We start from the raw sequence: 25,835 nt of genomic DNA on the forward strand, positions 1-25,835 counted from the left end.
CCAGACATCCTGGTATGTGAAGTCAGGTGGGCCTTAGGAAGAATCACTATGAACAAAGCTAGTGGAGGTGATGGAATTCCAGTGGAGCTATTTCAAATCCTGAAAGATGATGCTGTGAAAGTGCTGCACTCAGTATGCCAGCAAATTTGGAAAACTCAGCAGTGGCCACAGGACTGGAAAAGGTCAGTTTTCATGCCAATCCCAAAGAAAGGCAATGCCAAAGAACGCTCAAACTACCACACAATTGCACTCATCTCACGCACTACTAAAGTAATGCTCAAAATTCTCCAAGCCAGGCTTCAATTATATGTGAACTGTGAACTTCCAGATGTTCAAGCTGGTTTTCGAAAAGGCAGATGAACCAGAGATCAAATTGCCAACATCTGCTGGATCATCGAAAAAGCATGAGAGTTTCAGAAAACATCTATTTCTGCTTTATTGACTATGCCAAACCCTTTGACTGTGTGGATCACAATAAACTGTGGAAAATTCTGAAAGAGATGGGAATACCAGACCACCTGACCTGGCTCTTAAGAAAGCTGTATGCAGTTCAGGAAGCAACAGTTAGAACTGGACATGGAACAACAGACTGGTTCCAAATCGGAAAAGGAGTACATCAAGGCTGTATACTGTCACCCTGCTTATTTAACTTATATGCAGAGTACATCATGAGAAACGCTGGGCTGGAGGAAGCACAAGCTGGAATCAAGATTGCTGGGAGGAATATCAATCACCTCAGATATGCAGATGACACCATCCTTATGGCAGAAAGTGAAGAGGAACTAAAAAGCCTCTTGATGAAAGTGAAAGAGGAGAGTGAAAAAGTTGGCTTAAAGCTCAACATTCAGAAAACTAATATCATGGCGTTTGGTCTATCACTTCATGGCAAACAGATGGGGAAACAGTGGAAACTGAGAGACTTTATTTTGGGGGGCTCCAAAATCACTGCAGATGGTGACTGCAGCCATGGAATTAACACATGCTTGCTCCTTGGAAGAAAAGCTATGACCAACCTAATCAGCATATTCAAAAGCAGAGACATTACTTTGTCAACAAAGGTCTGTCTAGTTAAGGCTATATGGTTCTTCCAGTAGTCATGTATGGAAGTGAGAGTTGGACTATAAAGAAAGCTGAGTTCCAAAGAATTGATGCTTTCGAATTGTGGTGCTGGAGAAGACTTTTGTGAGTCCCTTCGACTTCAAGGAGATCCAACCAGTTCATCCTAAAGGAGATCAGTCCTGGGTGTTCATTGGAAGGACTGACGTTGACGCTAAACTCCAATACTTTGGTCACCTGACGCGAAGAACTGACTCCTTGAAAAAGACCCTGATGCTGGGAACGATTGAAGGCAGCAGGAGAAGGGGACAAGAGAGGATGAGATGGTTGGATGGCATCACCAACTCAATGGAGATGAGTTTGGGTAAACTCTGGGAGTTGGTGATGGACAAGGAGGGCTGGTGTGCTGTGCCGTCCATGGTGTCGCAAAGAGTTGGACATGACTGAGCGACTGAACTCATGTAATAGCCAATGGGTCAAAGGAAAAATAATAGAGACATTAGAAAGCATGTTGAACTGAACACATAAAATTTATGGGCTATATCTAAATTAATGCTTAGAGGGAAATTCATAGATTTAAATGCTTGTATGAGAATAGAAGGAAGACTTCAAACACATGTTGTAAATAAAACCTTCACTTTAAGAAGCTAGAAAGAGAAGTGTAACTAAACCCAAGTAAGTAGAAGAATAAAAGTTAAATGAAAGTTGGACACGCAAAAGTCATGTCCGACTCTTTGTGACGCCATGGACTGCAGCACGCCAGCCCTCCCTGTCCATCACCAACTCCCAGAGTTCACCCAAACTCATCTCCATTGAGTCGGTGATGCCATTGCTTTAAATTATAAAGCAATTATGTCAGAAATAGAGAAAACCAATAGAACCAAAAATTTGCTGTTTACAAAGATTAACAAAATTGACAAATGTTTCGTTAGAATAACCAAGAAAAGAGACCTAAAATCAGGAATGTAAGAGGAGACATTATCACCAACTACAGAAATTAACAAAGTTAAAAGAGAATACCATGAAGAACCACAGTCAACAAATTAGATGACTTAGATAAAGTGGACCAGTTCCTAGAAAGGCACAAACTATTGAAATTGATGCCAACCCCCCCCCCCCAAAAAAACAGAATATCCAGACAGACCTATAAAAAGCAGAAATTGACTTGTTAATTTAAAATCTTCCTCAAAAGAAAACTCAGGCTCAGACAGCTTCACTGGTAAATTTTACCAAAAATTTAAGAGAAGAATTAGTAATAATCCTTCAAAAACTCTTCCAGAAAACAGAGAAAGGAACACTTTCCAACTAACTCTATTAGTTACTCTGATATCAAAGCCAGAGAAAGAGACCAGAACAAAACTACAGACCAACACACCTTATAGATACAGACACAAAAATTCTCAACAAAATACTAGAAAGCAGAAGCCAGGACTAGAACCAAATCTGCTGAATTTTTATCCTTGCATTATTTCCCCATTCCAGTGATTCTCAACACTTACTTTACAAATAAAATCATCTGAGAATTTTTAAAATTTACTTATTTTTTACAGTAGGTCCCTGTGTTATCTATTTTAAATACAGCAGTGTGTATCTGTCAATCCCAAACTCCCAACCTATCCCTCCTCTCCACCCTTCCCCACCCCCCAACCATAAGTTCATGGATAATGTTTTTAATTGGTCTGGAGTGAGGCTTGGGAATCAGGGTTTTTCAAAAATTTGCCAGGAGATTCTAATACCCCATTTAATGACAGTTTGGTCTAACTTAAATTCACCTTACTCTGGAAAATTAAACATGTTGCATCCACGTTCATGATGCCAATCATAAATCAGGTTGAGTAACCAGTACTTGAGCTGGGTGAGCTGACGTGTGTGTTCAGCCGTGTCTGACTCTGTGACCCCACGGACTGTAGCCCACCAGCATCCTCTGTCCATGGGGTTTCATCAGCAAAAATAGTGGAGTGGGCTGCCACTTCCTCCTCCAGGGCATCTTCCCAACCTAGGGATCAAACCCGAGTCTTCTATGTCTCCTGCACTGGCAGGTGGATTCTTTACCACTGCGACACCTGGAAAACCCAAGGAACTAGTATTAAGCAGATTTAATTCCCCTTTCTTTTGACACTCCCAATTAACTGCTTTTAAAGCACATCACGGGCTTCCTTGGTAGTTTAGTAGTAAAGAATATGCTTACCACTGCAGTTCATGGGGTTGCGAAAGTCGGATACAATGACTTAGCGACTAAATAACAACAAAGGACCTCATCTTTTGTTGTGTACTGTCCATTCTGAAGGAGATCAGCCCTGTGTTTTCTTTGGAAGGAATGATGCTGGGGCTGAAACTCCAGTACTTTGGCCACCTCAGGCGAAGAGTTGACTCACTGGAAAAGACTCTGATGTTGGGAGGGATTGGGGGCAGGAGGAGAAGGGGACGACAGAGGATGAGATGGCTGGATGGCATCATGGACTCGATGAACGTTGAGTCTGAGTGAACTCCGGGAGCTGGTGATGGACACGGAGGCCTGGTGTGCTGCAATTCATGGGGTCACAAAGAGTCGGACACGACTGAGTGACTGAACTGAATTGAACAATGTTCAGTGTTTTTAAGTTAAAAATTTTGTTTCAAATTTGTTTAAAAGTTTGTAACAGGAGAGGACTTCCATTTTCTAACACATTTCTTCTGGAAAAATTATTTGTCATTAAAAAATATATATATTTAATTGTTATTTATGATATTGGTTTGTTTTCTGTCATACATCAACATGAATTAACCATAGGTGTATATATGTCCCCTCCTTCCTGAATCTCCCTTCCACCTCTCCACCCTCTCCCACTCCCCCAGGTTACTACAGAGCCCCGAGTCATTCGGCAAACTTCCATTGCTGTCCACTTCCCACAAGTGGTGATTATGCTCTCACGCTGCTCTCTGCACTCACCTCACCTTCTCTTTCCCGCCCTTCTCCAAAGTCTGTTCTCTATGTCTGCGTCACCACGGCTGCCCTGTTGAGTAAGTACCATTCTTCTAGATTCCATATTCATGGTTTAATATACAATATTTATTTTTCTCTGACTTATTTCATTCTGTATCATAGGCTCTAGGTTCATCTATCTCATCAGAACTGACTCAAATGCATTCCTTTTATGGCTGAGTAGTATTCTATTGTATATACGTACTACAGCTTCTTTATCCATTCATCTGTCGATGGACATCTAGGTTGCTTCCATGTCCTAACTACTGAAATAGTGCTGCAATGAACACCGGGGTACATGTGTTGTCTACCATTGAAGGTTTGTCAAGGTGAAAAAGAATGGTGAAAGAACAACCTAATAAAGAGAAAATCTGGTGTCTCTAGACTCGTTTCTGTGAGTTTTTGATCTAAATCTAATGCACTTGATATGATGTAATATCTCCTAAGTTCTATTCTAAACACAGCCTAGCGCACTTATTTATAAATATTGTTAAAACTAATTTTAGATAGTATATATTCTTACTCCAAATTCTGTTCCTTCTATAAATTCCCAAAGTCTGATTTCATAATAATTGGTATATTTTTTTCTCCTCATTAACTTTCAAATATCAATCCCAGAAGAAATAAACAAATACAATTCAGTTCAGCAATAGATAACACCACCCCTAGCTTCAAACTGGAGAATGTGGTTTACTGGGAAGATGAGAGAAGGAACAATGTGGGTTTTATGAGCAAGCTTAGCATGCTCATAATTAGCAAATTCATCTCTGCAGCAGTGAATTACACCGATGCTATTGGTCTATTTTTTGTTTTTGTAAATTATTTAATTGGAGGCTAATTACTTTACAATATTGTAGTGGTTTTTACCATACATTCACATGAATCAGCCATGGGTGTACATGTGTCCCCCATTGGTGTATTTTTTTTTCCATTGGTATATTTTTATACTTCAGTTTATTCTATAAATTGCAAAATCACCCAAATAGTAAAACCACATCACCCATCACTGAAAACCAAAGACTATTCTCTGTATGCTCATTCGTTTCATGATTAGAATATATGAATAAAGGTAGGTGAAGGTGTTTATGTCAATTACATCTCAATTTTTAAATTATTTTTAAAAGTAAGTGAAGGTACCCCCAGAGGAGGGTATTTATTCCTCATTTCTGCTGCCTGGGATACTTTACAGCATCACCTCCAAAAGAGTGACTGGGGGTGAGGATGAGCAAAGAGTTCTCCATGCACTCTCTCATCCACTTATCTAACATATTTACTAAATAAATATGTTAGGGTCTGTGTTAGTAGGCTGGAGACAACTATGGTCTCTGCTCACATAAAGCTTTCAGTCCAGTGGGAAACAAGACATCAAACTGCACATACATAAGTACAAGTTGTGGTTAACATTTCATAAGAAAGAATAAAGAATGAAGGATTCAGACTCTGGAATCCATGATTACTTCTTTAATATTCATGATAACTAATGTTTCACCTCTCCTCTTCACTGTGACAGTCAATTTTCTAAGATACTAACACTCCGTGAGAAACGGAGACCTCAGGGTAAGCTGTCTTAAAATAAGTTAAGACAGTTTCATTTATTCACTTTATATGTATCTACTTAAGTGCTTGAGAGCTCACACACTAGTTGGTGGGCATGCCTGTGTACTTCATATTCATGCCTTATTCAGTTATTCTTCAGCTCCTTGTCAAAACTTTCCTTGGCGTTCACTCAAGAAATCTGAGGACCTACTGCCTGTGCCAGACACTGAGCTTGCTCGGGGGATAAAGTAGCCACTAGACAGAGTCTCTGCCTTCAGTGGCTGTTTGAGGGCAATAACCATCAAATAGGTGCGTATAAGACTGAAGAGTATTTTCAAAGAAAATATTACTCAGATACCACATCCCAACCAAGTGGTTTGATGGGTCCCCAATTCAATTCATGCGTTCAAACAGTTTTTTGTACTCTCAAAGCTAGGGCTGGGTGCTAGAAATACAGACATGGTTCTCATGCTCAAGGAATCTTAAGTCTAATGGGGAAAAAATGGACTCAAAAGTGAATAATTACGATGCAATGAGAAAGATATTGATGTCTGTAATATAGATTTTCACTTAACTCACCGGAAAATGCAACTTTAGCTAGTACACATGCCCTACTACCGGGGCCCCTGACAAATTCCAAGTCACTTGGTCTCATGTGTGATACACATGAGCATAAATAATAAAAAAGGGAAGTGCTGGTTTCTTAAAAACTCAAATAGTTATGTATTTGTAGGGGCTACGGAAGTACAAAGGTGATGCTACCCTAGCCTGGAAGTCAGAGAGAAAGAGCAGCTAGAGCCTTTCTGCGTGGGGTAGGACAAGCAAACCTATTCGGGCCTTATGAATATTTCATCCTCATGATTAGCCTGGACTGATGTTTCAAGTAATTTTCTCATACCATTCCCAAAAGTACCATTCCTGTGGGCCCCTATTTACTGCAGTCTCTCCTAAGTCCTTCCTGAAGATGCTACAGAGATGGAAAGGACAGGGGGGGGCCTCTGCGGCCCACTGCTCCCCCCTGCCTCTCTGCGTCCTGTCTCTCAATTTCTGCCCCGTCCTACAGTATCCCTGCAACGTTTTCTCCTCCTGCTCCTTATACAGAATTTTTCAAGCTTTCTAGACCATTTCATGATTTTCTTCATTCAACTTGGAATACCAGCCTGAACAGTTAGCACAGTGTGAGTGAAGTCGCTCAGTCGTGTCTGACTCTTTGCGACCCCATGGACTGTGGCATACAAGGCTCCTCCGACCATGGGATTTTCCAGGCAAGGGTACTGGAGTGGGTTGTCATTTCCTTCTCCAGAGGATCTTCCTGACCCAAGGATCGAACCCAGGTCTCCCACATTGCAGGCAGATGCTTTACCATCTGCACCACCAGGGAAGCCTAGTATGGTGTACATGGCACTAAAAATGTGTATCTGGCCTGTGCTTTTAATGTAAACAATAGTATTTTAAAGAGTACTAACCTTTAAGGGTACCCAAAACATGGAAGAATGGGAAGGCAGGGGTTCCAGTCCTGGCTCTGCTGCTACCTAATCAAGTCACTTGATTTCTTTTAGACTCAATTTTTCTCCCTGTATTACAATTCGGTAAAATAACTCCTGCCCTTTGAAGTTCCAAAAAAATCTCATGTATGTGAAAAGTTCTTTGTAAAACTGTATCACAGACTATAAATGTCTCACTAGAGGTCTTTACATCAGATAGCTTTTCTCTTGGACAGGAGCAAGAACTGCTAGAAGTGTAACCTGGTACCATACCCCCAGAGAGAAGCTCTACTTTGCAGAGTAAAAGGGCCTTATATAAAAACCTCCTTGTTTAAAATCACCCCAAGTTGTGTGGGGCAGGGGGAAGGGGGAGAGGGAAGAGGAGGGGAGAACTGCTTCCTTCTGGAAGGCTTCTGGAAGGCAGTTCTGGGACACGCAGTGAGTGAAGAAGCACGCTCTGTTCTCAGACTCCAGACGACCTGGTATGCATAAAGAGTGAGAGACAGAGAAAGGCAGAAGAATCAGCATTCATTCATTAATAAAATTAAATGTACAGTAAGTGTTCAAAGCACGCGCCTGAAATTCTGAGCTGTCAGTACCAAAACAGTGGTTAACGGAACCAGAAGGGTCCCTTTATTTGTTGCCAGAGAAAGAAGGACCCGCTAAAAGTCAGATCCAGAGTAAAGACAAAAAGGAGGAAGTAGAGGCAAGAGAAGGAAAAGTTGATTCTCTCTGAGATCCTACTGATCCACCATCTAAAAATCATATGGCCAAATGCACTGCGGTATCCTAGCCTGGATCTTGGAACAGAAAAAGGAGACGAGTGGGAAAACAAATGAGATCTAAATAAAGCGTGGAGTTTACTTAGCAGTGTAACCAGTGTTAATCTTAGTTTTGACAAATGTACCACAGGTATGCAAGACGCTGACATCTGGGGCAGCCAGTGAATGGTATACGAGAGCTCCCTATTCTATCTGTGCAACCTTTTTGTAAGTGCAAAAATCATTCCAAAACAAGAAGTTTACTTTGGAAACCTATTACTTTGACTCTCCTTTCAGAAAGATGTACGAATCAATTATGAAAACATATCCAGAGTCAGGTTTTTCAAACTGAAGTGCTCCCATGTGTTGGACAGAAAGAAGTTACTAATTTCTATAAATGATTAGTTGTAACAAGTAACAGTCTAATAAATTCAAATTATAAAATGATTTGTGGCATAAACAAACACAATAAACAATAATGTAACATTGAAGACTTGAAGACAGGAATACCTAATTCTCTAAAAATTACACATACCAAAGTCACTATTTTATTGGTATGCTCATTCAACCCTTTCAAAATCCCACAAATGTCTCTCTCATCTCTCTAAACAATGTGTAAATGAGTTAAATTACCTCTCAAATAATCTGCTTTAGAAATCAGAAATAATATTATCAAAAAAAGATAAATATCTTCTATTTAATCTGAATACCAGCAGAGAGACAGGCAGTGATGAGGTATTCTCCTGGGTTGGTAAATCTGGTAATTTACAAAAGATAAGCTTGTGAAAATTTAACTTGAACTACTGAAGTATGAAAAATAAAAGGGCTCTGTACTGTGTAATAATACTTACAAAATGGTGAAAACACGCATGCATCATCTTATTTAATTCCTGAAACAAAGCTATGCGGAAGATGGTATAATTATACTATTTGTAGATGAGGAGATTAAACCTTAGGGAAATTAAGCAATTACCCAAGGTCAGAGGGTAGGTAAAGGGTAGAGAGCAGAAACTGGAACCCAGCTCCATCTCAATCGACAACCTGAGCTCGTAACCACTATTATATATTGTGCTTCTCTTCTTCCACAAAACACATCAGTTCCACACTTTTAAAAATGACACTGTATTAATAGTGTTATCTGAATGATGTGACTGGAAAAAAATGATCTATATTCTTATGAACCAGGGGAAAGTCCAGGTGATGTCAGCTAGTGGCACATGGCATTTCAGAACTCCAGAATTGAAGAGGCTCCCTCTATTCAAATTCCAACAGTAACAGGGACTATAGACAACAGTGGTCACCTGTAAAGGTCATTCAAAGGGGCTCCTCCCAGAGGTGGGAGGCAGTCTGGTAGGATCCCAGAGAACTCCACAGGCCCACTTTCCACTTGGAGCTCAGATGCAAGAACATCCATGCTGAACAGGCAGAGAGCACCTGCTTCCTGGTACAATTACCTCTCTGCAACCTGCCAGGGGCTCTTTCCTGGTACTAGGGAGGTTCTGGGTTGATTCACTCACTCATTCATTGATCAAACTAATATTTTTATCATGAACCTACGATACACTAGGCATCGTGTCAGGTAATATAGCAGTAATAGGGACAGACAGCATCCCTACCCTCACACAGTATATGTTCTACTGTGGAAAACATAGTAAATAAGTTAGATAACTTACGGTGGTACATTATATGAAGAAAAATACAGTAGAATAAGAGGAAGGAGAGAGAGGTTGGGTGGTCATTTTATACTGAGTTCACAGGCAAGGCCCTTCTGAGGAGACAGATGCAGAAATCTAGATAATATGAGAAACCATGAAAAGATCTGGAGACAAGAGTATTCCAGGCAACAAAAATAGCGAATGCAAAGGCACCAGAGTTAGAAAAGACTTGTCTTGAGAAAGAAACTGAGACTTAAGAGATGAGTTGAACACGCTGAACTTTACTATGCAGTCACTGAGCTGGACACCCTACTACAGGGACTCATTCAATCTCGGCAGCTACTCAAGGTATGTACTGCCTCTATTTTATAGATGAAGAGGAGGAGGTTCAAAGAGGTTAATTACTGTTTGCACAGCTAGTAAGAGGTAGAGCCAGAGTTCAAACACAAGTTGGTCTGATCCCAAAGTCTGTGCCTTTTCTATTACATCATATTTAATGCCAGAGTCATGGCAAAAATACTAATAATTACACATAAGTAAGCAAATAAATCGGAGAAGGCAATGGCACCCCACTCCAGTACTCTTGCCTGGAAAATCCTATGGGCGGAGGAGCCTGGTAAGCTGCAGTCCATGGGGTCGCTGAGGGTCGGACACGACTGAGCGACTTCACTTTCACTTTTCACTTGCATGCATTGGAGAAGGAAATGGCAACCCACTCCAGTGTTCTTGCCTGGGGAATCCCAGGGACAGGGAGCCTCATATGCAGCCATCTATGGGGTCACACAGAGTCGGACACGACTGAAGTGACTTAGCAGCAGCAGAAGCAAATAAATTAAACTCCCATGTCCTCAAAAACCTGAGGCTCACCATTTCATTTTGGTTAGTTGCTCATCACACTCCTGAAGTGATCTTTTCTAACTGCGGCAGACAGATTGCAAACTGCCAGCCACTTCAATGTCTTCAGTCTCTTGCTGGAGGAGAGTGCTCAAACAACCCATCACGGAAGACCTGGGAATAACGTGTACTTGCGCCACCCTTCTGAAAGGATGGAGATAAACTGGGAATGTGCTTCCTTTCGACTGGCAGGGCCATCTGAACAAGCCCTTCCAGCATTAAAGGCACCAGGAGCAGCACTTTTCCTGTCACGTCAGTTCTGCACGTTCACACAGAAAATATGGGCCGCTTCAAATCTCACTTGCTATTTCCCTGCCGTATAACTGGTGGGGGCTTCCCAGCTGGCTCAGTGGTAAGGAACCTGCCTATAGTGCAGGAGACGTGGGTTCGATCCCTGGGTCGGGAAGATTCCCCCTGGAGGAGGAGGGCGTGGCAACCTACTCCAGTAGTCTTGCCTGGAGAATCCCATGGACAGAGGAGCCTGGCGGGCTACAGTCCATGGGGTCACAAAGAGCTGGACGTGACTGAAGTGACTGAGCATGCGTGCCCTGTATAACTGGTGCTGACATTCTGCACCCAACTTTGCTGTGGGCAGGTGACGGGTGAACAGATTCAAAACTTGCAACAGGGTAGTTCTTCCACAGCAAGCCAGAAGTGAGCCCAAAAAGTTTTCCCTTGAAACTATATTAGAGCATTTATTCCTTCTGTATCTTTATAATATGGATTTGAAAACACACAACATGGTAGGATAATCATGACTGAGATAAAGGTGGCCATCAATCTTAAGGGAAATCAACCCTGGATACTCACTGGAAGGACTGACGCTAAAGCTGAAGCTCAAGTACTTGGTCACCTGATGCAAATACCCAACTCACTGGAAAAGTCCCTGATGTGGGAAAGACTGAGGGCAGAAGAAGAGGGTGTTAGAGGATGAGATGGCTGGATGGCGTCAGTGATGCAATGGACATGGAGCTGGGCAAACTTTGGGAGATGCAAAGAGTCAGACACGACTGAGCGACTGAACTGAACTGAACTGAGGGGCAGGTAGGCCCCTCATGGCGTGCTGCAGTCCCTGGGGTCACAAAGAGAAGGACACAACTGGGCGACTGAACAACACCAGCAAAATTCTTCTCTGCAGAAGAACGAGATCCATAAAATTAAATTTCACGTAGTATACGAGGTGTGAAAGCTACAACTCTATCAGGTAAAACTGTTGGAAGAGTTAAAATTCTCAAGATCAGAAAAGCCAGTCTATTAAAATCCAGTAGCCCATCTATCTACTGTAGGGTTTTCCCATGCCCCATCCCCCCAGGTTTACTTAGTAAAGACATCACAGAAGTAAGTGTGTAAGCAACTCTAAGGGCGGTCAGGTTGTTAGGAGAACTGTAACTCTATTTCCTGAAGCTTCTGTGGCCAGGTTTGCAAGTGGAGCGTTTCATTACTGCAGGTTTTACACAGAATTTTACGAAACAAACCTGCATTAAGTTAAAGCAGAACTGAAATCAATGCCTTCTGACCACTTCAGGAATGATTTCTCTCTGTTTTCCCATCCCAGAAACTTCCTTTTAATTTAGAAGTTTGGCTCTTCAAGATACACCATGGATCAGAGGGGACAGTGCAGCTCCAAAGCTAAAATGGAAGTAGAATGCAAAGTGGCCAACCGATCACCCAGTGAGCACACACCGCACCTTCCAGTGTGATTCTGAGTGATGCAGAGGGTGCCACGCCTTTTAGCAGAAAGCTTGTTTTTAAATTATCCCGGATACCAGCTTATAGCTTCCTTCCTCCTGCACTTTCAAATCATCCCAGTATTAATAACACCCCTCCCTAAGAAGTCTCCTTGTAGCTGTTTCAGAAAAGTGCATTTGACATGTTTGACACACTGTGTGATACACAAGCAAGACCCCTCTGTCTCTGGCTCTTCTGCCTCCCTGGGGCATGAAAGCAACCAGAACTACAGCAACAGCTGGGGATCATTAAACCGACAGAAATAGCTTCGGAGACTCCACTGGTGAGTGACTGGGGGGAGGAGAGGCTCAGTATCAGATTAAAACAAATCAAAAGGGCAACAGGAAAAGGGCGGGGGGAGGGGGTAAGGTGAAGCCCAAGTTGTGTATCACACCCGAATTTCCTTTACACAGTCCAAGGGATGCACCAAAGCAAAATAAAGGGACGGGTGACTGCAGCCTCACTTGAGCCCCACCTATTCTCGATGGAAAGTTTAGTCAAACCTAAAAATACGGGTCAATGAGGACAGGCTGGGGGAGGGCTGGGGGAGCTGCAGCATCACAAAGGCTAACCTGGGTCACCCCCAGTCTGGAGGAATCACTAGAGGATGTGAGGCAGTTCTGGGGCTGTGCAGACAATGAGAATCAGCTCCACGATGGAGCAGGGGCAAGGGAATGAGTGTATGTGCCAAGCCCTAGGTAGACTCGGAGACCAAACCAAGTCCAACCAAGTCCCGGGGAGGACCAGACACTGGATGAAATGCAGGCCCTCAGGCTGTCCACTTCCAGAGCAGAGCCACGCCTCCAACGCTAGCTTTGGAGCCTGGCAGGCCTCCGAAGGTCGGTGCAGGAATGTGCCATCTGCCTGGCCCTGTGCCCGAGTGTGCTCAGCACATATCTGAATGCCCCAGAAGAGCTTTCATTAGGTGGCCCCACAGGAGTGGGCTTGCATATCCTGATCTATACCTCAAATTCTGGTTAGCCCTGGGATCCTGGGGTAGCCTCTCCAGCCCCCCACTTGCTAGACTGTTGCTTTATATCACCAAGGCCGCTCTCACCAAGGCATGCTCTTTATAACTAATCTTACAGGACTGCCGTTTCAGACAGCTTCCCCCACCTGCAAGCCTGAACAGGAAGTGATTCGATTGCAGATATTAGGACTGCAACTCTCTTTGGCAAGAGTGTTTAGTAACTGTGAGATTGCGTGAACTTCAGCTGAACATTTTATTTGATGCAGCTAATTAATGATTTACTGGAGAAGGCTCCAGGCTGATGGCTGTTCTCAGCAAAAAGCAACCACTACCCTATCCTCCTTCAAGAATCGACTGCTCCTTTTCTAACCCATAAACCTTGTAAGAACATATCCTAATACATATTTCCAAAACCTGGTTTTCTATAAAGAGTTTTCTTTTAAAAAAAAAACTCAGAATAGTTGACTCATTCTGAATATTTTAAGTATTAAGAAGGGTAGAAGATACACAAAGATAAATCCATTGCAGAGGAGACTGAGAAAGAATCTAAACTATATGTATACATAAGTTTACACACACATACATCACATATAATTAATTTTAAGGCTTGTGGTTGCTACTGTTTAGTTGCTAAGTCCTGTCTGACTCTTGTGACCCCATGGATTGGAGCCTGCCAGGCTCCTCTATTCATGGGATTTCCCAGACAAGAATACCAGAATGGGTTGCTATTTTTTTTTCTCCAGGGGATCTTCCTCAGCCAGGGATTGAACTTATGTCTCCTGCATTGGCAGGTGGATTCTTTATAGCTGAGCCACCCGGGAAGCCCAATTTTAAAGCTGCATAACATCACAAGACAGGATATATTTTAACCAAACTATTGTGACAATAATCACTTCTCAGTGTGTGCATTCTAGGTGGGAGTAATTGCATCAATATCTCTCTCAGCCACCTTTAACAGAGTAAATGCTTCACATAAAATGTAAAAAATTAACGTCATAAATATAATCAACACTCACTATGTACATGTCTTGGTAAAAGGTAGGAATTAAGAAGGAAAATAACCCAATACGTTTATATAATACTTTACAAAGCTACTTTCACACATACAATCTTATCAGTTGGGAGAGCCGATATTATACTCAGTACACAATGAAAGAAACTGGTCTGCCAAGCTTAGAGTCATTTAGCCAAGCTCCTCACTGGCAAGATCAAACCAAGAACCTGAGGTTCTTGACTACTGGCTCAGGGTCGAGCTCTAGCTGTCTACCATAAAGAGGCTTCTGCCCTCAAGGAAGTAATCTCTGACACCTAATGCCTTGGCCAGCTGTTTCTTAGCTGTACTACGTTTCTTTCCAGTAAGAATCGCACCAGTCTCCTGCTCCAGCATCACTGTTGCTGTTGTTTAGTCACGAAGTCACATCCGACTCTTCTGTGACCCCATGGACGATAGCCCGCCAGGCTCCTCAGTTCATGGGATTTCCCAGGCAAGAATACTGGAGTGGGTTGCCATTTCCTTCTCCAGGGGATCTTCCGGACATCATATTTTGAATCTAATTCAAGACAATTATATGAAAAGGTTAATATCACTGACAGTTAAAAGGTGTGAGTTCCTTCTGAAGGCTATAATTATTAATATGAGATTGAATAAAACTGAATTAGGACAGAGTGCTCAAAATCTATCACTTTGGGACAAACACTGCATTTTGCTTATGGGCATGATACTGCCCTCTAGTGCACAATAACCTTAACAGCCTCAGCTAACGCACATCAGCCACCTTCTATGAATAAATCCTGGGCTTCCCAGGTGGCTCAGTGGTATAGAGTCTGCCTACCGATGCAGGAGATACAGGTCCGATGAAGATCGCTGGAGTATAAAATGGCAACCCACTCCAGTATTCATTCTTGCCTGGAAAATTCCATGGACAGAGAGGCCTGGTGTGCCACAGTTCATGGGTTCTCAATGAATCAGACACAACTGAACACAAATACACACGTGTACAAATGCACTTTGCTGAGCATTTTGGAGGAAAAAGGAGAATAGGCTAAGTCTACCACATGTGTACAATCACAGAAACCATATAAGGCCCCCCAAGGCAGGGAGGTCTTAAATGTGGTTTAAAGCCAGAAAAACATAAAGTCAATTGCTTAGGACAGTTGTCTAAAACTACCATTCTGACCCTACTTATGAAAAGAACTCTGTATTTCTATTTCCTATATACTCCTGCATTTAAAGATGTTCTTAATGATCAGACTGGGCATCTAAAACGCCACAGTCCCCTGGAATATAAAAAGTCAGCACAGCAGCACAAAGTCTTAAGTCCTGAGTCATATCGTCTCTGCCTCTCAGTCTTCCCACTAATGTTGCCATGGTGTTCCCTCGACATTAGTCCAGAACACATCTAGATATTCAAAGAGAAATCAACTGCCTCTCAACCAGTTTTTTAAAGTATTCTCTTTGCAAACCGGGCACCAATGAACACTCATGTCCTCTTCAATGAACTCATTCATTGTGATGCCACATGCTCATCCTGTCAAATGTTGGTAAAGTCCCAAAGAAATCTCAAAAATTCAAACGTTATATCCAAGTTTTTAGAGAAGCAGAATTTATGTGACCAATACTAGAGATTGTATTTAAATTCTGATAATGGATAATATAAGATTTCCAAGCTAGGAGAGGGTAAATGTTAATAATTCTTTTCCATCCACGTTTGATAGAATTTGGATCAAATCTGTATCCTCCTATTTTTCATAACCCAGAAACCCTCTGAAAGATTTTTTTTCAGCAGTTTCAGTATTTTTTCCCCCCAGAACTCTAAGAGATGGTCTCAAGGAAAACTCCTTATGGGTGTTCCCTTATAAATAGTTTCCTGGTATCTTCCATAGACTTGGATATGATTCTAATTCTGCAATTACTAAAAAGACTGTAAGCCTAGTTCAAACTGTTCACCCTAACCAACTAACATGCAATATAAATAAAAACCTTTCAAGTGTTATTTTAAATTATGGTGTCTTAGTGTTACAAACTCTTAGAGGTTATCTATCTGCTTTCAGTACTTAACAGAAAAACTGAAGTCATCATCAACAGCTCCTATTGATTAGTATAGTACTCATGGCCAGTGTATGTTTTCCTAATAAAAACACTGTGTTTGATCTACATACATGGGAAGAATCCCACCTTACTAAAGAAAAGACTTTTCTTCCTTCTTCCATAATCTCAATTTGATACATGAGCTCTGCACGGGTGGAAGGAAAGGAGTAATAAAGTGAAACATCCTAAACACTGTCCCATCAGGTCATGAAACACCCTACAGGGCCTGCTCAGTTGTCTATCTGCTAAGTGCTCAATAAGCTTCAATAAAAACCATCCAAAGAATAAACCATCCACAGTCAAAGTGTACATGGCTATAGAGAAACAGGGAGGGATAAAAAAGACGGCAGTAAACAGAGGAGAAGACGAAAAATACATGCAAATCCCCAAGGGACAAATACGCCAACCTTCCCGTAAACTGTGATAAGGCGCCAGGCACATGGCTGAGCGGCTGTCCTTCCCAGGCTTCAGGACAATCCATGGGAGCGGCAGGATCCTGCAGGTGGGCTGATAGATCCTGGCCCTCTCCTCCAGCACGCTGCGGGAGAGGTGAGACTCCAAAGGCCAGTGTTGCAGCAAGCTCATCCTCCTGCCCTCGCTCTTTAAAGAGTCCATTTATTTTGTGCAGTAGATCTGATTAGCATGGCTCTTTTAGTTAAAGTGGGTACTTCATTTCTGCAGCCCTCGGGGCTGCAAGAACAGCCAGATCCCAAGTTTACTTAGGGAGTGTGGCATTAAAGGCAGTGACAGCAGAAGGTCAGAATCAGTAAGTCTCCTGGAAAACATTTCTTCCTGTCAGCACTGGGCCTCGACACAGGCACCTCCCTCCTCTGCCCAAATGCCAAAAAGCAGCACTGGGATGATTTCGACGTGTAGAGCTGGAAGACAGGAGGGTTCCCTGAGAGAAAATGCTCGTAGCAACCAACCAACCTCATTCACCCAAAATAGTAAACAGTTGGTTTCTCTGCTCAGAACCAAAACGCTTCTGCCAGACAAGCAGCATCACATGACCGAGTTCTCTCTTCTCTCCTCCACCTCCCTCCTTTCTTGTGCAAAGTTGGCACCAAAGTGGAACAAGGAGCTATAATACTACTTTATTTCACTTGACATTTGCTTTTAAAATGTTTATAGATGAAAGATATCAAATTGGGAGGAGGGGAAGATACTAAGAGAAAAACTCAGAAAGAATTTACTTTGAAACAAGCCATATCACAACACTAAGAAGGGAACCACAAACAACGGTTAGCTAGTAAAGGTGCCCAATGAATGAACGAAATGAGTGGACAGACACATTTCTTAGCAAAGTATTTTGCTGATAAAAATCTCCAAAAAAAGATACAGCTCAAGACATACTTGACTTGCTCATTTAGAAAGAAAATAAAGCCTCTTAAGAAGCTGACTGATGTCAGAGACAGCGCATTGCAACAACAGTGGCAGCCCCGAATCCGAGATCCACAGGTAAGATCCACACTCTTTCCTCGTCGGCCTCAATTTCTCTCACCATTTGATTTTGCTCCTTAGATGTCACAGTCCCATCATGCAAGTCACTGAGGAGGCACATGGGGCGACTGTACTAACAGAGCGAGCTGAAAAACCTACCCAGCTCATTATAGCAGCAGCTGCCACCATGATACTCCCTGGCATTTCCACCTGAAGCAGGTGGTGGTGAAAGGCTGGCGGCACAGCTGGTGCCCCATGTGGCACTATATTCCTCTCCTCACAAGGTTCATAAGCACTTGAAAGCTGTGCAAGGCATACAGGGTAGAGACATAGAAGCAAAAACCTCCACGGAGCACTTTGTTCCAATAGGAAAACAGGTGAAGTCTAAGAATCATTTAATAATCTACGGCATCACCATCACGTGCATAGCCTCCACTCCAGGGACCAACTGGAGGGCTCTGAGTAGACTCACTCATCCTCATCCACCCCCTTGCATAGCAGGATGATCAATAAACATTTGTAAAATGGAAAGGAAAGAAAATGGGAAATGAAAAAGAAAAAATATCAGAAATCCTTAATTTAAGCAACAACTTTTCCCAACAAGACTATGCGAAGAGAATTATTTGGCTAATGAAAAAGTGAAAGTGTTAAGTTGCTCAATCATGTCTGACTCTTTGCAACCCCATGGACTGTAGCCCGCATCAGAATACAAATACTACTGATGAAATAATTTGCTGGCTAGGATGGGGAGCAACCGGGACTCTCAGACACTGGGTAGAATGCAAAATGATAATGTCACTTTGGAAAGTTAAACTTATACAACCTAGTAATCTCATTCCTGAGTATTTAAACAAAGGGAAATGAAGACACATGACCACATAAAGAGCTGTACATGAATATTCAGAGCAGTTTTATTTTATTGCCATAAACTAGGGGGAAAAAATCCGAATGTCCTTTAACTTGTGAACAGAATAAAAACTGTGGTATATCCATACAATGAAATATTATTCAGTGATTTTTTAAAAATCCCTGAACTACTAGTATAGACAACAGTATACATGAACCTGAAAAGCACTATGCTAAGTGAGACAAGACAAACACAAAGGGCCACACATTAAATGACCACACATTCATATGAAATTCAAGAAAAGGCAAAACTGTAAGGGCAGAAATAAGATCAGTGGCTGCCAGAAGTTGGGAGTATTTTTGATGGCAATAGTCTATCTCTTGGTTGTGGTTGTTGCTTGCCTTTTACCAAGATGTACTAAACTATACTCCTAGAAAGGATGCCCATTACTGTATATACACTGATCTCAGTTAAAAAAAAAAGATTATGAAATAATATGCATAGAGGCAGAATGGAATCATAGTTAAGAATATAAGAGTTAAGAATATAAGCTCTAGAGCTAGACTGCTTGGGTTTAAATCTTGTCTCTCTCTACCACTTTCCAGCTGTATGACGTTGAGATAACATCTGTACACCTTATTTCCTCATCTGGAAAATGGGGATAACAGTATTCATCCCATAGGGGTGCTATCATAGATGATGAAATACCTACAAAGCACTTATGACAGTGCCCGTTCTAAACACGAGATTCGGCAAATGCAAGCTGCTGTTGTCGCACAGTTATAGAACGAACACATAGATAAACACACCTGGATGGTGGTGGGAATAGGATGTTTTTATTTTCTACTTTTCCCTTTTGTTTATCTGTATCTTCTAAATTTTCCACATTAAACAACTACTGTCTTTATAAAAAGCAAACAAATCCAAAGAAAGAAAGGACACTGGGCTGGAACTCGGGAGCTCTGTTTTTCAGCTGTGCAGCTAATTATTAATTACTTAGTTGTAGGACTGCAGGGCATCATCCTCATCTCTAAACAGGAGGGGCTAGAGCTGAGAGGCTCCATCTCTAAAATGGAATGGTTCTATAAGATGTATGGTGGAACTGTGCAAGCTACACCGTTTGTTTATTTTTCATTCCATATTTACTATCTGCCTACCAGGAACCAGGCACCATGAAACAGACATAAAAACATTCTATGCACTCCCCTCATGGAGCTTACAATACAGGCTGTTCAAAGAAACAGACAGACGTGTATCCAGTTCTACAATCATCAGCACGACAAGTGCTCTGACAGGAACATAAAGAGGGGAACTAATTAGGTTGGAAGGACTCAGAGAAGACACGCAAGCCAAGACCTGAATGTTCTGCTTTGTTTTGTTTTTAAAGTCAAACCAAAAAGATGTGGAAAGGAATTGCAATCAAAGGGAGCACAAAAGCAAAGATGTGACAATAATTTCTTGGGCAATGGAGGAGAGAGAGAAGGAAAGGGCAATCTAACAGCAGTGTGAAATAAAGAGAATCAAGACTTGCAGTGGGGAGGATGGTTAGGGGGAGGGAAATGAGAGGTCAGGCTGTTGATAATCTCCGAAAATCATACAGAACTGTAAATGTTTTATTCTTATTCAAATATCTGTATGTGCCATGAATAAACCTGATAAATATTAGTCTAAGATGTACTTTACTATACTTACAAATAGAGCATACAGTTGCAAAAGTTTTACAAAAATGTCCATTCACTTCCCTTTTCCATGGTTAATTGTACAGACTTGTTCTTTCAGTAAATATTTATTGAGTGTGCGATATACACATGCTAGGTGCCGGGGAAGAAGGGGAGACACAGAGAGTAAGCAAATGAACCACCAAAGCAGGCCAGAGAACCAGGCTGCTTTTTCTTCTGTCCGAGATCTACTGAGATTCTCTACCCTCTGAAGCATGATAGCGGCAATGTGACGGGAGGCTGAGAGCTTTGCACTTGGAACCAGACAGATCTTTGTTCAAACTCTGGCTTTTACCGCCTACCACCAGTCTGGCTTTGAGTAAGTCACTTAACATCTCTGAGCTTTCATCCCTCCTGAAAATGGGGATTACATCACCAAATTCAGATGGTTTTACGGTGAATTTAGTGAGACAATCAATCAACAATCAGTATGCCACAGGCACAGAAAATGTTCAGCAAATGGTTCTTTTCACTGTTGTTCAACTTCAGTCTTCCACTTTTAGGGCAGCCCATGATCTCCCATTAAAGAGACAAAATTACTCTGAGCAGAAAATAGGGAGAACAAGGTATAAAAATCTGTTTAACTAAATTCACATTTTAGTGAATTCACAACTGTTTTCTTACAAAGATGTTGTGCTTGGAACTGACATTCCTTTAGGATTTCTCAAACTGTTAATATCTGCCTACATTACATGACCGAGTAAATTAAATGAAAGCTATCACCCAAAAAAGGGAGCCAGTCACAATCTCCCCTGGGATCCCTTCGTTTGGACTCTGACTAACACTGAGTCATGCAAAGATAGAGACAACGAAGAGCTCGGATAAGCAGTCGGCACGCTGCTGGGCAGCAGGCTGACCGGGGCCACGAGCGCCACTTTCTGAAGCAGAAAGGCCGAGACAGAAGACTTTTCTAACTGCATGTGCCTTTGAGCGATGACGCCTTGAGGAGAAAGGCACACATGCTTCTCAAGGGAAAAAATAAGAGGCTGCAACCTTCCTACAATCACATACTCAAAAATGTTTTAACTATCTTTTTTAAAATGTTTAGTTTTTACAAATGACTTTGTACAACACAAAAAGAAACTGTCTTCCCTTGGGACCCCAGACTGTAGGGCCAAAAGGATTTTATTTAAACCTTTCTCCTTAAATTTCCCTCTACAGTGAAACCAGGCAGTGATACTTCAGCCCAAACAGAAGAATTTCAAGTACCGTTTACATTTTTTTTTTTAAACTGAAGTAAAAGTCTATATTTATAAACAGAAAGAGTACCGCACTTTTATGCCTCTTTCTCTCTTTAGTGGCTTACAGTCTTCCTTATACAGACAGTGCTCTGGAGGTAACTGTCACCCTTCCAGGGAACCCTGGGATCTTTCTGCCCACCTCACGCTACAGAGGACCCTCTTTCTGCAGCTAGTTTCCTCCAGGCTCCTCCTGTCATTAGGGCACAGGGAAGGCAGCAGCTAGAGAAGCTTCGGAACCGCTGACATCCCCACCATGCTCCGTTCAGCTTCAAGGTCTCCAGGCTGCGCTGTGTATCAGCAAGACGAGCCTAAAGAAACCACAAAGGCAGGTTCTTCCCTTTAGGTAGTGGGGTGCTGAGCCAATGAGGCAAGGAATCCAAGAGTCTCTGCTAGCCTATCGCATACTACCATCTGCTCTTCCTCAGCAGCCCAGATGCCACCAGCCAAACAAGCTGCCCATATTATAAGCTGGCGTGCACAGTTCCACGGGAAAACCTATTAGCCGATGTCAAACTACATTTCTGCTGGCTCTTTCTCATTACTTCATTGTCTTTGATTCTTATCATGTGTCTCTGATTCTTCATATTTTTCAAAGTCAAAAGCTGCTAGAACTCCTCAAGCACAAAGTTATCTCCCTTCACTTTTCTCCACTGAAGCAAGAGTATACTGCATGTTAATTCTCCTGCAATTCCAGACATTTTCCCTGGATTTCAGGGTGCTCGGTGGCCACTCACTCACCAGGGTGACATGTTTTCTGTCATAGACATCAATTCTCTAGTCGATACGGACACACACGAGACCCAATCTGAGGACAGTACACACAGGGCAGCCACTGAACTACATGGTGTCTGTAACATGCTAGCTGGAAGAAGCTTTAGCCCTTTAAGATACTGAGTTTATTTATTTATTTATTGCCACCCCCTGTAACATGCAGGATCTTAGTCCCCTGACTAGGGATCAAATTCATGCCCCCTGCATTGTGAGCTCAGAGTCTAAACCAGTGGATCACCAGGAAGAACCCTAAGATAGTGAGTATATTGAACTCCTTATATTCAGAGAGTCAATTCCAATTTGCAATGCTTCATAATTTTAAAAAGACTAGAGTCCATCAAACATCTTAACCTGAGACTGATATTATTCAATGACCAAAAAAAAATTTATCAAGACTCTACTGCAAAGAAAGTATCAACACTTCCTAGGATATTTAAAAAGAAATAAACTCAGGTTGCAGAGACCCACTGAAAAGATTCAGTTAAATTTAGATAAGAACAATTAACAAAGTGATGGAATTCCAGTTGAGCTATTTCAAATCCTAAATGATGATGCTGTTAAAGTGATGCCATCAAATCTGGACAACTCAGCCATGGCCACAGGACTGGAAAAGGTCAGTTTTCCTTCCAATCCCAAAGAAGAGCGATGCCAAAGAATGCTCAAACTACCACACAGTTGCACTCATCTCACACGCTAGCAGAATAATGTTCAAAATTCTCCAAGCCAGGCTCCAACAGTACCTGAACCAAGAACTTCCAGATGTTCAAGCTAGATTTAGAAAAGGAAGAGGAACCAGAAATCAAATTGCCAATATCTTGTTGGATCACAGAAAAAGCAAGCAAATTCCAGAAAAACATCTACTTCTGCTTTATTAATTACACCAAAGCCTTTGACTATGTGGATCACAACAAACTGTGGAAAATTCTTAAAGAGATGGGAAAATCAGACCATCTTACTTGCCTCCTGAGGAATCTGTATGCAGGTCAAGAAGCAACAATTAGAACGGGACATGGAACAACAGACTGGTTCCAAATCGGAAAAGGAGTACGTCAAGGCTGTATATTGTCACCCTGCTTATTTAACTTATATGCAGAGTACATCATGAGAAACGTTGGATTGGAAGAAACACAAGCTGGAATCAAGATTGCCGGGAGAAATATCAATAACCTCAGATATGCAGATGACACCACCCTTATGGCAGAAAGTGAAGAGGAACTAAAAAGCCTCTTGATGAAAGTGAAAGAGGAGACTGAAAAGCTGGCTTAAAGCTCAACATTCAGAAAATGAAAATCAACGGCAAGATCAATGGCAAATAGATGGGAAACAATGGAAATAGCGACAGACGTTATTTTCTTGAGCTCCAAAGTCACTGCAGATGGTGGCTGCAGCCATGAAATTAAAAGATGCTTGCTCCTTAGAAGAAAAGCTATGACCAACCTAGATAGCATATTAAAAAGCAGAGACATTACTTTGCCAACAAAGGTCCATCTAGTCAAGGCTATGGTTTTCCAGTAGTCATGTATGGATGTGAGAGTTGGACTATAAAGAAAGCTGAACGCCAAAGAATTGATGCTTTTGAACTGTGGTGTTGGAGAAGACTCTTGAGAGTCCCTTTCAGTCCATCCTAAAGGAAATAAGTCCTGAATATTCACTGGAAAGACTGATGTTGAAGCTTAAACTCCAATACACTGGCCACCTGATGGGAAGAACTGACTCCTTGAAAAGACCCTGATGCTGGGAAAGACTGAAGACGGGAGGAGAAGGGGACAACAGAGGATGAGATAGTGGGATGGGATCACCGACTCAACGGGCATGAGTTTCAGCAAGCTCCAGAAGTTGGTGATGGACAGTGAAGCCTGGCGTGCTGCAGTCCATGGGGTCACAAAGAGTCAGAAACAACTGAGCAACTGAACTAACTAATTAATAAAGAACCCCCCTGCCAATGCAGGAGACAAAAGAGATGCAGGTTTAGTCCCTGGGTCTGGAAGATTCCCTAGAGAAGGAAACGGCAACCCACTCCAGTATTCTTGCCTAGAGAATCCCATGGACAGAGGAGCCTGGCGGGCTACTGTCCATGGGGTTTCAGAGTCAGACACGACTGAAGTGACTTAGCACGTAGATGCATGCAATTAATTTCACAGCTTTAAAGATAAATGGTTAAGAAAGTTCAAAACTGGATTGGGGCTTCTCTGTACAACTTTGTTATTTTAAGAAAACAACTATTATACTGTTCTATAATTAAAAATTAATTTTAAAAATTAAAAATTGACCACCACTTGCTTTGTAATTAAAAAAAAATAACCTAGATTCCTCCAATTTCTTAGGTGTCAAATTCTCAGATAATTTCAGGATAAATGCTGCATCGGGTCAGAAGTCAGGCCAATGTATCAATACAACAGCCTTTCAGAAAACAGTAACTTTCTCCTGTTGTTTCTGTTAAAAGAATGTATTTGCTAAAGAGTGTTCTTAAATACTTACAGGAGGGCTTCACTTTTTTGGTTTGCATGCATAGGGACATGCGCTTCAGGTGGCTCAGTGGTAAAGAATCCACCTGCCAACAAAGCAGATTCAGGTTTGACCCCTGGGTTGGAAAGACTCCCTGGAGAAGGAAACGGCAACCCGCTTCTGTATTCTTGCCTGAGAAATCCCATGGACAGAGGAGCATGGTGAGCTACAGTCCACAGGATCCCAAAGAGTCAGATTCGACTTAGCAACTAAACAACAACAAAGGAACATATATTATAACATTATTCACACGCATGACTAATTAAGAAATAGGTCTTTTAAAATTAGACTTAAAAAAGGAAATAGTAACTTCTGATTAGTAAAACTAAGTGAATGGCAAAGAAAAATTAAAATTTCCTTTAAACCTTACATTTTTATGAAAAGCAACAGAGAACTAAAAATTATTTTCTGCATCCAGGTCTTATAACAAACTTCATACCCACAAATTCAAGCAATCAAAATGATAGAGAGAGGCATAGCAAGATAGTCACTTAATTAAGTGGGAACCTAGCAAAGGGTTTGATCAAACAGAATCTTCAATTTACAATCTCAAGATATGCGATAAGGGACACTCTTTAAAATTATGAAATATTCCAAGTTGAAGTTGACTCTTGACTATACGATCTTCTAGGAAACTCAGATGTGCCAACTATTCACGTGCATTGTCTTAAAACCATGGCTCAAAACTTACTTATTGCAAGAAACCTTCCTTAATTATCTTCTGAAAGCTCTGCTCACTCCACCTGCTGCACGTTCTTATAAGGATAAGCATAATATTTTCTCTTATTTTGTAGTATAATGACCAAGTCTATCTTGAGCTGAATGTGAACTCTTTGTTGAAAAGGATTAGCATCTTGATTATTTTATTTTGCCATAAAATAAAACAGGGCTCTATCCAACAGATACTCAGTTCAGTTCAGTCGCTCAGTAGTGTCCGACTGTTTGTGACCCCATGAACTGCAGCATACCAGGCCTCCCTATCCATCACCAACTGCCAGGGTCTACCCAAACCCATGTCCATTGAGTCAGTGATGCCATCCAACCATCTCATCCTCTGTCGTCCCCTTCTCCTCCTGCCCTCAATCTTTCCCAGCATCAGGGTCTTTTCCAATGAGTCAGTTCTTTGCATCAGGTGGCCAATGTATTGGAGTTTAAGCTTCAACATCAGTCCTTCCATTG

The 25,835-nt window shown here is 41.8% G+C and overlaps 1 protein-coding gene across 3 annotated transcripts in view; it reads right to left on the minus strand.

The window, feature by feature from the left end:
• MRTFA (myocardin related transcription factor A) overlaps window positions 1-25,835 on the minus strand; it is a 203,811-nt gene that overhangs the window by 44,171 nt on the left and 133,805 nt on the right. Inside the window, exon 1 of one of the 3 annotated variants that reach the window (XM_052641222.1) lies at window positions 16,542-16,810. The exons of the other annotated variants lie outside the window; for them this stretch is intronic. Coding sequence (XP_052497182.1) covers window positions 16,542-16,749 — 208 coding nt within the window. The 5' untranslated portion in view covers window positions 16,750-16,810. Of the gene's footprint in view, window positions 1-16,541; window positions 16,811-25,835 lie in introns of those variants that run through there. 3 annotated transcript variants of the gene reach the window in all.

This window comes from Budorcas taxicolor, chromosome 5, assembly GCF_023091745.1.
Source record: "Budorcas taxicolor isolate Tak-1 chromosome 5, Takin1.1, whole genome shotgun sequence".
NCBI lineage: Eukaryota > Metazoa > Chordata > Mammalia > Artiodactyla > Bovidae > Budorcas > Budorcas taxicolor.